Source organism: Neovison vison, chromosome 4, assembly GCF_020171115.1.
Source record: "Neovison vison isolate M4711 chromosome 4, ASM_NN_V1, whole genome shotgun sequence".
Lineage (NCBI taxonomy): Eukaryota > Metazoa > Chordata > Mammalia > Carnivora > Mustelidae > Neogale > Neogale vison.
The window spans coordinates 1231650-1243804 of record NC_058094.1 but is presented as its reverse complement, the minus strand read 5'-3'; the positions used below and the strand labels follow the sequence as shown (position 1 = coordinate 1243804).

General features: G+C 69.1%; 2 protein-coding genes across 2 annotated transcripts in view; both read right to left on the bottom strand.

Moving 5' to 3' along the window:
* Positions 1–687: 687 nt before the first annotated feature.
* MAFA (MAF bZIP transcription factor A) lies at positions 688–2318 on the bottom strand. Its single transcript, XM_044247060.1, has one exon. The coding sequence runs from the start codon at positions 1981–1983 to the stop codon at positions 919–921; it is 1065 nt and encodes a 354-aa protein (XP_044102995.1). The 5' UTR covers positions 1984–2318; the 3' UTR covers positions 688–918.
* Positions 2319–7957: 5639 nt separating this feature from the next.
* ZC3H3 (zinc finger CCCH-type containing 3) overlaps positions 7958–12155 on the bottom strand; it is an 80903-nt gene continuing 76705 nt past the window's right edge. Inside the window, exons 10-13 of the mRNA XM_044244836.1 lie at positions 11144–11322; positions 10365–10507; positions 10109–10303; positions 7958–8428 (exon numbers count right to left, since the gene is read on the bottom strand). Of these exons, the coding sequence (XP_044100771.1) occupies positions 8397–8428; positions 10109–10303; positions 10365–10507; positions 11144–11322 (549 nt within the window). The 3' untranslated portion in view covers positions 7958–8396. The remainder of the gene's footprint in view (positions 8429–10108; positions 10304–10364; positions 10508–11143; positions 11323–12155) is intronic.

Here is a 12155-nt window from a genome sequence, read left to right as displayed (position 1 = left end):
TTTTTTGTTTTTTTTTTTAAAGATTGCACAAACAAAATGAAACACAATTTAAATTAAAATAAAAACACTTTTTTCACTTGCCCCCATGCCAGGAGGTTCAGGCTGAAACCTCCTCTTTTAAAAAAAAATTTTTTTTTTTTTTTTTGCTAGAAATACTGTGCATTACTTTTTTTTTTCTTCCACTTCTCTTGAAGGTTAAAATAAGATATATTTCCCCGGGACTCATAAATACGATCTGGTGCATAGAGAAATAGCAGCTGGGGAGTCCGGGCCAGCCCCCACCCTCAGAGCGCGGCGACCCCCCAGCCCCACCCCCACCCCCCTCCCCCCGTGAGTACAGCAGGGCAGCAGGACTGAACACGGCATAGATAATATCCCTCGGCTTCAATCTCTAGGGGACGCCGGCGGCAGGGCGGGGGGCAGGCGGGCAGGCAGGCAGGCAGGGACCGGACCCCTCCGAGCGAGCGAGCGACACATGCTGGGACACGCGGACGTCCGAGGGTGGACCCCGGCCGGGAACGAGGGAACTTCCTCCGAGGTTTTCTTAACTAATCACCGAGCAAAAGAAACAGAAATGCTTCGAAAATAAAGTCGCTTTAAAAAGGAGTCGTAGAAACGGGCAAGGAAGGGGAGGCCGCGAGAAGGCCGGCGCGCGGGGAGCGGCGGGCGGCGGCGTCGGGGCCGGGGAGCCGCGCGCCGCGGCCGGGCAGGCGGACGCCGGGGAGGAAGCCGGCTCCGGCCCCGCTTGGCCGGGAGGGCCCGCGCTCCGTGCGCGGAGGGGGCGCGGCCCCGTCCCGGTCCGCGAGCTGGGAAGGCGCGGGGCGCCCGACGGGCAGGGGCCTCCAGTCCGGCGCCGGCGGCCCGCGCGGCCCGAGCCTCTGGCCGGTGGCGGCGGCGGCGCGCGCTCGGCCCGGGCGCTCACAGGAAGAAGTCGGGTGCGCCCTTGGCCCCGCCGGGCCCGGCCTGCGGCGGCGAGGACTCCCGCGGGAAGCCGGCCCCGCCCGCGCCCCCGGGGCCGCCCCGGCCCGCCAGCTTCTCGTATTTCTCCTTGTACAGGTCCCGCTCCTTGGCCAGGCGCCCCACCTCCAGCTTCAGCTGCTCCACCTGGCTCTGGAGCTGGCACTTCTCGCTCTCCAGAATGTGCCGCTGCTGCACGCGCTTGAAGCGGCACGACTGCGCGTAGCCGCGGTTTTTGAGCGTGCGCCGCTTCTGCTTCAGCCGGATGACCTCCTCCTTGCTGAAGCCGCGGAGCTGCCGGTTCAGCTCGCGCACCGACATGGACACCAGCTGGTCGTCGGAGAAGCGCTCCTCCAGGCGCACGTGGTGGCCTGCGCCGCCGCCGCCGTGGTGGCCCGCGCCCGCGTGGTGGTGGTGGTGGTGATGGTGGGCGGCGTGGTGGTGGTGGGCGGCGTGGTGCGCGCCGTGGTGGTGGCCGGTGCCCATGTCGTCCGCGCCGCCGCTGCCCCCGAAGCCCTGGCCCCGGAAAGCCTCGTAGGCCGCGGCGGCCGCCGGGTGGTGCGCGCCGTGGTGCCCGGCATGGTGGCCGCTGCCGATGAGCGCCTCCACCGCGTCCTCGGGCGTCAGGTTGAGCGTCTCGGGGTTCAGGTGGTGCTGGTAGCCGCTCATCCAGTACAGATCCTCCAGCGCCGGCTTCCCCGAGGCGCCCCCGACGGCACCCGGGCCCCCGCCCGTTGGCCCCGCGGTGGCCCCGGCCTGCGCCGCGCCGCTGCCGCCCCCCGCGCCGCCGCCGCCGCCGCCGGTGCCCGGGCTGGGCGCGCAGAAGCTGGGCGAGGAGGGCACGGAGGAGCAGGGCGTGCTGAGCGGCGTCGAGGACAGCGAGCCGGGCGGCAGGCGGTGGCAGAAGCGCTCGGCCTCGGGCGGCTCCTTCTTCACCTCGAACTTCATCAGGTCGAAGTCGTTGACGTACTCGATGGCCAGCGGGCTGCTGGGCAGTTCGGCGCCCATCGCCAGCTCCGCGGCCATCGCCCGGGGGCCCCCGGCCCCGCTGTCGCGCCCGGCTGCGCCTCGACGGGAGGCGGCGGCGGGGGGGAGAGGGAGCCGCGGGCCTCTCCCCCCCTTCACTCCCCACCGGCGGCGGGTCTCGGCGGGGGCGGCGCCCAGACGCGCGGGGAAAAGTTTCGCGCGGCCAACTTGGGGGCGGCCGCGGGGGACGCCGCCGCTCGGGCTTCTCCGACGGCCCCGGCCGCACGCCGGGGGGCGCAGGCCGGCCCCGCTCCCTGTCCCCGCGTCGGCGGCCGGGCGGGTGGCCGGGCGGGTGGCAGGGAGGCCGCCGCCTCGGGCCGCTCGCGCTCCCCGCGCTCCGCCAGCGTCCGGCCGGCCCCGCCTCCACGCCCGACCGCCGTGCCGCGCGCTCCCCTTTATAGAGCCGGGCGCTCGGGCCCGCCTTCCTGGGAGGGGCGCGAGCCCCCAGGCCAATCGGAGCCCCAGACCCGCCGCCCTCATTTGCCTATCCCCATGGCAACCCGGAGCCCAGCTGTCAATCTCCTGCGGGGAACAGCTGTGGGAAGGGGTGATGACCGGCAGCCCGCGAGAGGAGGGGGCAGGGCCCTCTGGTGGCCGCCGCGGGGGACTGCACGCGCAGAGGGCGCGGGGCCGAGGGGTGCGGAAAAGGCGCCGCGCGGGGGACACGGAGCCCCGCCTGTGGCCCCCAGGTCTCCGCGTCCGCGACGGGGAGGCCGGGGAGTCTCGGGGAGCCGACGGGGCCCCTCGGTGCTTCGCTGTCCCCGCCGCCCCGCGCGCCGTGACCCCGCAGCCCCGCGAGCGTGACGGCGCCGGGACCTTCCGGCCTGCGGACACCGGGGCCACGGCGCGGCTCGGGCGGGCGCGGCTCGGGGAGTGCCGGTTATTTTTAGCCGCGCGGTCCGGGCGGGTTCAGGAATTTAGTCAACAAAGTTGCTGGCACCTCGGTCGGCGGCTGCACCGCGGGGCGCAGGTGGGGGGGGGCGCGGGCCGGCGGCGGGGGGGCCGGGGGCGCGGGCGGGGGGGACACCGGGCGCGCACGGCTGTGCAGCGGGGCGCGCTCGCGGAGCAGGGCTCACGACCCCTCCCGGGTGGGCGGAGCCGGGAGTCACCGGAGTGCTTGAGGCCCCCTCGGATTTTCCATTCTGCTGTTCTAGGACTTCTTGGGGTAACAAATTCAATCTTCTATATAACCATCCGTGCATCGAAAGAAGATTCTGGAAGAACCTGGGCAGGAAGTCACCAGGGCAGTTTGGTTTTCTTTTGTTCTGGGCATAAATGCCGTTATTATAACAAGAATTCATACAAGTGGGACCAAAACCTCACTTCCTAAGATGCCATGGGGGTGGCCCAGCCGGCACTGTCGCCTTCCTCCTCGCCCCACAACCCTTCCCGTAGGGCTTGCTCTGCTGCCCAGGCAGGGTCAGGCCCACCTCCAGGACCCTCCTTCCCTTGCAGGGACAGCTCAGCCAGAGGCAGAAGCAAGGCCCGGGACACGCTTGGGCTGCAGGCTACGTGGGTTGCCAGTTGCCCTGCAGGGATTGGGGTTCCCTTTAAAGCCCCCATGCCACGTTCAGACGGAGGTCACACTCAGCCGCCACCAAGTCTAGCTAAAGTGGGGACAGGTTCCCCTACATCTGGCCCCCAGATGTGCTGGGCCGTGCCCTCGGTCGCTCCCTCACTGGGCACACAGCACTCTGTCCCGCGCCCAAGCCTTCCTTCACTGCTCCGGGAAGGGGCGGCCTGGGGAAAGCAGGGCACCTGTGTCCCCAACGGCTCCGACACTGGCCTTAGAGTCAGACTAGCCAGCAGGCTTGCCTCAACTCTTAGCCACTCAGAGCCTCAGAAGCAGGAGTCCCCAGGGGAGGCCCCCAACCCCTCAGCTTCTTGCTGGGATTTGGGGGGGGCAGCAGAGCAAGGGTTATTGAGTGAGAGCAAAGCCAAGTTTATTGAGCAACAGTCCGAAGTTCCCAGAGAGGGAGGGAACCTGATGCCCGCTTTGCTGCCCTCCCTGTCTGGTCCCCGTCGCCCCTGCGGCCTCTGCCAGCTCTCCTGCCAGTCGTGGTCGGGCCACTGGGAAGGGCACCAGGGTCGCTGCCCGCGGGTTCTTGAGCCCAGGGAAGGTGTTGGCCTTCCTGGGCTCCTTCCTGCTCAGCCAGGGCTGGGGAGCAGAAGCCGTGGGGCCTGGGGCTCACCCTCCTATTGACCACAGGAAAAGCGGACGGGCGTGCCGCGGGCCCTCACAGCCAGAGCAGCGCTGTCCCCTCGGCCCCCGCGACAGCCCATCTGTGCCCAGAAGACGAGACGCTGGCTCCGCGCTGCCCCGGGAAGGGCGTTCCCGCGCCACACGTGCCTGCCAGTCCTCGCCTGAACCCTCACCTGACCCGGCAGGAGTCCACGGGGCCCACCCCCGGCTCGCCATTACTCGCGCCCCACGAATCCTTGCTGTGTTCCCGCTGCACGGCCTCGGGGTCGTCTCCGGGAAGGTGGCCCAGAGACGGGCCTGTGCTGGGAAGCGAGCGGGCGGCAGAGGGAGGACAGAGCGCGGCTCCTCATTCCGCGCCTGGGGTCCGTGTCGGCTGGGTCTGTCCCAGGCTGAGCCCCACGGCTGGGAGTTCCTGGAGACAGGGGCAGTGGGGCAGGGGGTGGCCGGAGCCACTGGCAGTGTCTTGGGGCCCCGAGTCCAGCGACTTAACCCACGCGAGCTCTGTCCCGGTGTCTGTGGCCTGCAGGCCTCAATGGCCGGCCCAGACCCCTGCTCAGGCCTCGCAGGCAGTGAAGCAGCTCCCAGCTCCCCGGCTGCAGGCAGGGCCCTTCCCAGAGTCAGAGGAACCCAGGCCCCGGCTGCCTGGTGGCTGGTGGTCCCCTCCTGACCCCGAAGCTGCCCCCCCGGGCTGCAGGACAGCCTCTGGAGGCTTCCATCTGCGGGGGACAGTCGGCCAGGTTCTGGGCCTGGAAGGGGTCCCAGGTCGTGGCTATCTCAGTGGGAGCCCCGGGAGGTGAGAGGCCGGCAGGGGGTGCTGGGAGGAGCTGGCTGCAGGGTGTGGGGACACCCCCCGCAGGCCCACGGGGGCGCACGGGCAGGAAGCTGCCGGCGCCGCGCTTGTCCTAGGCCAAGGGCACTGCCCTGGGCTCGGGCCCCACGATGCTAACTACCGCTCTGGTAGGGAGTGTGGTGCTGCACCGGGTCTGGACGGGTCACTGTTGTCCAGTCCCCGCAGCTCAGGGGTCCCATCTCCCACCACACCCCCTTTCTGGGCTCGGTGACAGCAGGGCCCAGTGCCCTCCCTGATTAGAATGAGGCAGCCACTGTGTGCCAGGCACACTCTGGGGGTGCCCACGACAGGGGGCAGGCACTTCCTTGGGGAACGGCCTCAGGCCGGGAAGACCATGCCACCAGGGACACTCCCCCGGTCCCGGGTGAGGCCAGGCCCACCCCGTCCCAGTCCACGCCTCCCCCTCGCTGCTCTCACATCCGGTGCCTCCCTTCGCCCGACTGAGGGCCCCCGGCTTACAGCTTAGACGGGGACCACGGCTCCAAGGTCTCCAGCGCCCACTTGTCTGGGGCCCAGCCCCTCCCCTCCAGCTCAAAGGGTCAGCAGAGGGTCTCCCCGCTGCTGCGGGGTCTGAGCTGGGCCACCAGCCCTGCCGTTCTGCTGGCTGCTGCCTGACCCCAGGCCTCAGCTGGACAGCCGTCCCTGCCCCGGCCACAGCAGGCAGCGGGCCAGCCCACGGGAGGGGGCCCCGGCCCAGCTACCGCCTCACATGGGGCGCCCCGCCCTCGTGCGGCCCATCTCTGAGTCTCCGCAGCCTGCCACACCAGGGCAGTCCATGGACGGGCATGGACCTGTGGCCAGAGACATAGGATCCAGGAGAGGGGGCGGCCCCTCCCTGGTCTGGGGGACCCGTGCTGTGCCCTCCGCGAAGGCCACACGCTCTGCCTGGAGCCCAGTCAGCCTCAGCCGGCAGCTTGATCTGTCTGGGTTGGTGTGAGGTGACCAGCACCTTCATCCCTGAGGGCCTCTGCTGGCCTGCACCTGACAAGGGAAGCCCGGAGTGACCAGTGGGCACTCTCTCCTCAGAGGAACTGGCCCCCTACCCCACCCTGGGCTGCCCAGGAGCTCGGACTCTGACCAGGCAGAACCCAGGCCAACAAGGTCCCCAGAGGGGTCACAGGGAGTGTGGGGGAGCTGGGCCCCTGCCCAGAACTAGGCAGCCACTGGCCCGGCCTCTCCTGCTTCCCAGAGTGCCAGCCCTTCCCGAGCCTTCCATGCTGGCCCACGGCGGTCAGACCTGCTGCTTCCGGGTGATGGGCTTCACGTGGGGCCTGTGCGTGCCGCGTGGCTTGGAGCCGTCAGGAGACTGGGCTGAGCGTGGAGCTGGGAGGGGCAGGCCCCCCGGTGGCTGTCCCGCACGCAGTGACCCAGCTGTCCAGCCGACCGTGGGGCCCCCACCCACCATGCACACAGCTGTCTACTCCACAGCCCGGGCTGCGCGTCCCCCTGTCCACTGTGAAGGGAAGAGCAGGGACCCCGGGAGGAGGTAAGGGTCTGAAGGGGCCGCAGCTCAGATCAGGCCGGACCAATAACCACGTCTCCAGCCATCTGTCCGTCTGTCCAGGCAGAGGAGGGAGCACTGATCCCCCAGCCTTGTGGGGGGTCACGGTGGAAATGGAGAGGAAGCCCTGAGGCAGGAGGGGGCAGGAGATGGGCCCGCGGCCTGGACTCCCGCCCCAGGGACTGCCAGCTGTGGGGCCCCCCACGGTCGATGCCCCACCCAGGACCGCAGCCCCTGCCCCGCTCCCCCGAGGGCCCAGCCCACAGCGGGGGCCCTGCGGCTTCCTGAGGGGGAGTCCCTTTCTTTCCAGCTGGGGCTGACTCCAGATCCACCACGCTGCCAAATCGGCGGCAGTGGCCGCGAGCACACGTCTCGGGCCTCTGGGGACGTCCGTCTGGGTTCCTGGGCGGGGGCGGGGGTGGGGGCAGCAGCGACCGTGAGGGACTGCAAACTCCTGTTCCGCCTCACTGGCCGCCTGCTGCCACAGACGCTGGCCTGGCCCCTTCCGTGAACCAGCCCCGTCCTCGTCACCTCTGGAGCTGGACAGGGATGGCCCCCATCAGTCAGGGAGCAGTGGGGCGCAGGAGCTCCCCCGCTCCCCGTCACGGTCTCGGGGGTGCTGGAGTGTCTGCCTGTCCAATGTGGGCTGGGCCCAGGAGGGCTCTGCTCTGGCCAGTGGGCCCCTCAGGGGTGCGGTGTGGGCGGACGCCTGCACTCTCCCCACTGTGCTGGCCCCTGCCAGCCAGGGCTCCAAGGGACAGGCAGAGGAGGCTGTCATGCAGCAGACCTGACCGCAGGCTGACGCGTGGAGCTGGCGGCCAGGCGAGGAGGAAGGCGTGGGGACACACTCAGGTGTGGAGTGGGGTGGGGGAGAAATCCCCAGATTGTCCCTGTACCCCTCCAATCCCTGGCCCTGGTCTCCCAGGGTCCCTGTCAGCCCAGACCCTGTCCTGGGCCCCTCAGTGGAGGCTACAACCCTCTGCCAGGCCTCCCGGGGTCCGTCTAGCAACGCGGATTCCGCCCGTTTCCCTCCCCTTCCCTGGCCCAGCCCCTCGCCCGAGACACCCAGAGGAGGGGTTGGGGACGGAACCTCAGCTTGGGGGCCCCGCTCCACCCGTCGGGTCCAACGCGCTCCTTGGCACCCCTCACCCCAGGCCCCTCACCACAAGGCACGTGGGCTTGGCCACGGTGGGGAGGCTGTCCCCAACCCTCTGAGCCATTTCTGGGAGGCAGGGAGGAGGGCCGATGTTCCTGCCCAGAGACCCTGTAGCCGCCATGGATGTGTGGCCAGCCCTTCCTCTCCCGCGGGGCACCCCATTCTTCTCTTGGGGTCTGTGGGCAGCGTGTGCCCCCCAACTCCTGCGAGCTGGCGCAGACAGGGCTGGACAGCGGCGCAACGCACTCAGAACAGCCAAGCAGACACAGGGCAGAACCTTTATTGCTGAACATAAAATACCCACCAGGGAGCCCGGCTGGAGTCCTGGGGGTAGTGGGGGGGGTTGCATGGCACAGCCGCTCTCACACGCACAGTGGGGCCAGGCCTGGCGCGGAGCCCTGCCTGGCCCCCCTCCAGGCTGGAGGTTGGGGCGCATCCTGGGTGCTAGGCTGAGGGCGCAGGGTGGGGGTGGGAGGAAGGCGGGTGTGCAGAGGGGCTGGCTGGGCAGAGCCCGGCCCAAGGATGAGGCGAGGCCCTGGGCACACACGGTCACGGGAGGCTGAGAGCCAGGTGGGCAACAACCCCGGAGATTCCGGGGGGACTTGGTGGCAGGCGGCCCCTCCTCTGGGGCAGGGGCGGGCAGAACCTCCTTCCTCTCCAGGAACAAGGGGCTGAGGTAGGCACGGGCTGGCCCCCGGGGCCCTCACAGACGGGGTTTGATGTGCAGAGTTTTCCCTGTTCCGAGAAGGGCAAAGGTAAGGTGCCAGGCGCCCCCACCGCCCCCTGCCAGGGAGGAGCACCTCTCCCTGCCAAAGCTTCTGGGTCAGGATGCAGGAAACTCCATCCAGCGCCCACCTGCCTGCCCCGGGGTCCGAGGAGCCCCAGCAAGCCGCCGGTGGGGCTATAAATGCCAGGTGCGAGCCGTCGGCACGCAGGCCCCGTGACGCGGCCACGCTCACACCTGCAGCGGGCCTGCCAGACGCACACGTGGCGGCTCCGGGCCCGTGAGCAGGGCAGGGGAGGGGCGGAGGGACCTGGGGCCCTGCGCAGAGGGACAGGGCCTGGGGGCAGGGAGGGCTTCCTGCAGAGGAGCAGGGGGCCTGAGGATAGAAAGCCACCTCCAAGGGGGGCTCCTGCCCCGCAGAGCCCACGCTCCCTGGGACTCCACGCCTCTCCCTCGGCTACGAATGCTCCAGGCCACCTCTCAGGCTGCCATCCCCACGGACCGCAGACGCCTCCGCGTGGCTGCCCTGGGGCACAGCACCCTCTATGTCCCTGTGAGCCGGCCTCGCCTCCTGGGCCACCCGCAGCGGGACCGAGGGCTCCAGTCACCTGTTTGGCCAAGCCAGAGCCCAGAGGCCAGCCGGCCAGGGCTCCAGGCCGGCACACTTCACCGGCCTCTGCCTGCTGGCCATGGCCCCTACTAGGGGGCTGCCTGGGGATGTGCAGCCCGGCCTGCTGCCCCAGAGCCCTCCCAGGCCCATCTCCTCCTGCACCTCCGGCTCCCAGCCCTAGCCAGGCCGGAGGCGGGCAGAACAGGAGTCAAAGGCTGCCAAGGCCTCGGAAGCCAATGGGGATCTCCGCAGCCCGTCCTGGGCCTGGCCCACCCTGCCGGGCCTCCACGGACAGAGGCCGGATGCTGGAGTTGGCTGCCTCGGGGTGGGGGGGGTGGGAAGGAGGGGGCCACCTGCTGCCTCCCCACCGCAGGGGGGCCTGCCCGAGGGGGGAGGGGGTGTAAGTAGCTGGTGCCCTGGTCCCAGGCCAGCAGGCAGAGGGCCCGGCCGCGCTTCATGCCCTGAAAGGGGGGGCCACGCACAGGCGCCGGGTCCAGGCCCCTCAGAGGCAGGCGTTTGAGCGTGCTCAGCGGAGCCGTCGAGAAGGCTGCGGCAAGCATCTTCCATTAACGTTACGACCGTGAAATATGACAATAAAATGATAGCCGTATGGTCGCAAATTTGCAGCCCGCCGAGCTGCGTGGGGTTTATCGTCACTCAAACGCGCGGAGAGCTGTAAAATGTTTACAGAAAGGGTCGTTTGCAGCCATAAAATCCTCTTTTCTCTCCTAAACAAGGCTGAGTGGAGCCATTTACCAAGCCCCGAATGTTCACTGGGGGAGAGGGAACATCTGTTCTCTCCAGGAGCGCGCGGTGATCTTCCAGAACAAATTAACAGAAATGGGTGCTTTCTAATTAAATCAGCCCTCGGCTGGGGTGGTCTGCGCAGCAGCCGCTGCTGTGCTCACACCTTGGCCGGCTCTGCCCCCGTGAGCGGGACGTGTGCACCTGCCACCCGTGCTGGCGCTCCCAAACCATCCAGGCCCCACCTGGGAATTCTGCCTTGGTGGGTCTGAGGTGGGCACTGGAAAAAGAGCCCTTGGCTGTGCCCTACTGGGCCCCGAGGGGCCAAGCTGCCTACCTGAGTCCTTGCTTGGGGGGCTCCTGGGGGTCCGGGCCCTGGACGGGCCTCCTGGGCTCGGCGAAGACTGCAGGGAGATGAAGGCAGGCAGCTTGGAGAGGCCGCCGGGGCCCGGTGCCGCCGAGGCAGCCTCCTCCTGCGGAGATAGCTCCTCCTGGTCCAAGGACAGGGAGGGGGAGGAGGGGGAGGAGGGAGGGGGGGAGGAGGGGGAGGGGAGGGGGGAGGAAGAGGAGAGGGGGGAGGGGGGGAGAGGGAGAGGAGGGAAGCTTGGAGGACAGGGGAGAGCCGGAGGCTGCAGCTAACACCCGTGGGGAGGAGGGAGGGGAGGCCACGCCCGCAGCCACGGAGGTAGGGGAGCTGGGCGTCTGTCTGGCAGGGCGCTGGGCAGCCGAGGCCTTCCTGCGGGAAAGGAAGGGGAGCAGGAGCATGAGGGTGGGTGGCTGCTCGGCAGGCTGGGGTCCAGAGGGCACCAGCCACCAGCTGTGCGGCACCTGTCCCAGCAGCCCCGGGGCACTGCCATCCAGGTCTGAGGCCAGCCCTCGGTCACTAAGGACAGGCTGGTGACGCCATGGGACCTCTGGCACAAGGCAGCTGGGGCGAGCCTGGCCGGTAAGCCCCGGATCCACACAGACCCTGTCCTCTCGCGCCAGAGTGCCCGCTCCAGGGACGGGTATGTACGATGTGGGGCCCCAGCTGTGACCATCACCCAGGACCCCCTTTCCTGGGGCACAGGAGTGGGGCAGCCAGAGACCCCACCTTCCTCCGTGGGGCGGGGGCTGCGCAGTCCCACAAAGGCCGTTCTGGGCCAGGGATGTCCTCAACTCTGTCCACCCTGGGGATGTGGGCTGGGGCGCCTCTGGAGGTGACATGATACTCAACCTTGAACTGAAGTTTCTTTTTGGGTCTGAAACTGTAAGAGCTGGGAAGGGACACAGAGGCTCCCCGCCGGGGTCCTGAGCATCTCCAAGAGCAGGGAGGGACTGCTTCCGGCCCACCCCTGGGGCGTCCACATGCACCCCCCACTGTCCCTGTCACCTGGGTCCATGGCTGGAGGAGGCCTTGCTCCTGGGGGGCGCGCTGCCGGGCTCCGGGGTGGGAGTGGGCCGCCGGCCAAGGCGCTTCTGGCTGCGGTGCAGCAGCTGGCACTGGGCGCCCCGGGGGCAGAGGCCCCTGCGTGAGAAGTCAGGGCACAGCAGCGTGTGCTTCTTCTTGCACTGTGGAGGGGGGGGCGACACGCTGCTGGGAGAGCCTGGCAAGACCCCTGTGCCGCATGGGCTGGCCCTGTCCGCTCTGCCCCACAGGGTCGAGGCCCCCAGCCCAGGGCAGCCTGCACTCCCTCCCATCCACACCCCCTGAGCCATCAGAAGGGTGAGGGCCAGCACTGCCCAGCTGGGCCCTGGGCCTGGATGGAAGGCAGGCACCACGGGTGGCCTGGGGGGGGCGTCTCCCGGCTGGGATGGGGATTCCTGGGACACGAATCCCTCCTCCGGGCTGCAGATGGGGTTGGGGGGGAGCTCCACGCCCAGGGGACCTTACCGCATGGGGTTTAGGCTTCAAGCCCAGGGGTGCCCAGGTCGGCCGAGGCCAGCACACACCCGATCCACCACACCTGTCGTGGTGGCTAATTATACCCAGTTTGGGGTGCGCCGTCCAGCAGGTGCTGGGGACAACACGAGGCCTCAGTCTGCCCACGGCCCACAGGGAGCCACGAAGCTCTGCCCATGGCCCGCCTTGCCTTGGCCCACCCGCTTCCGGGGGCAGGAGCGGTGGGCAGTGATGGGCCCAACTCTCCAGGCTGTTCCGCACCTATTTCCTGCCTGAGGCCCCTCCAGGAGACAGGTGCTCGGCTCCACCCACCCCTGCAGCTGGCTCAGCAGGCATGCCCGGGAGAGCAGGACTGCAGCCACCGCCCCTCATGCTGGTCAGGTGACGGGAGAGACACAGTCCTGGGCAAGAAACCCTGCACGGTCCCTGCCAGTCCCACCCAGAGCAGAGCTGAGAACCAGCCTGGATGCCGGAGCAGCTGCAGCGCCCACCCCAGCACGGG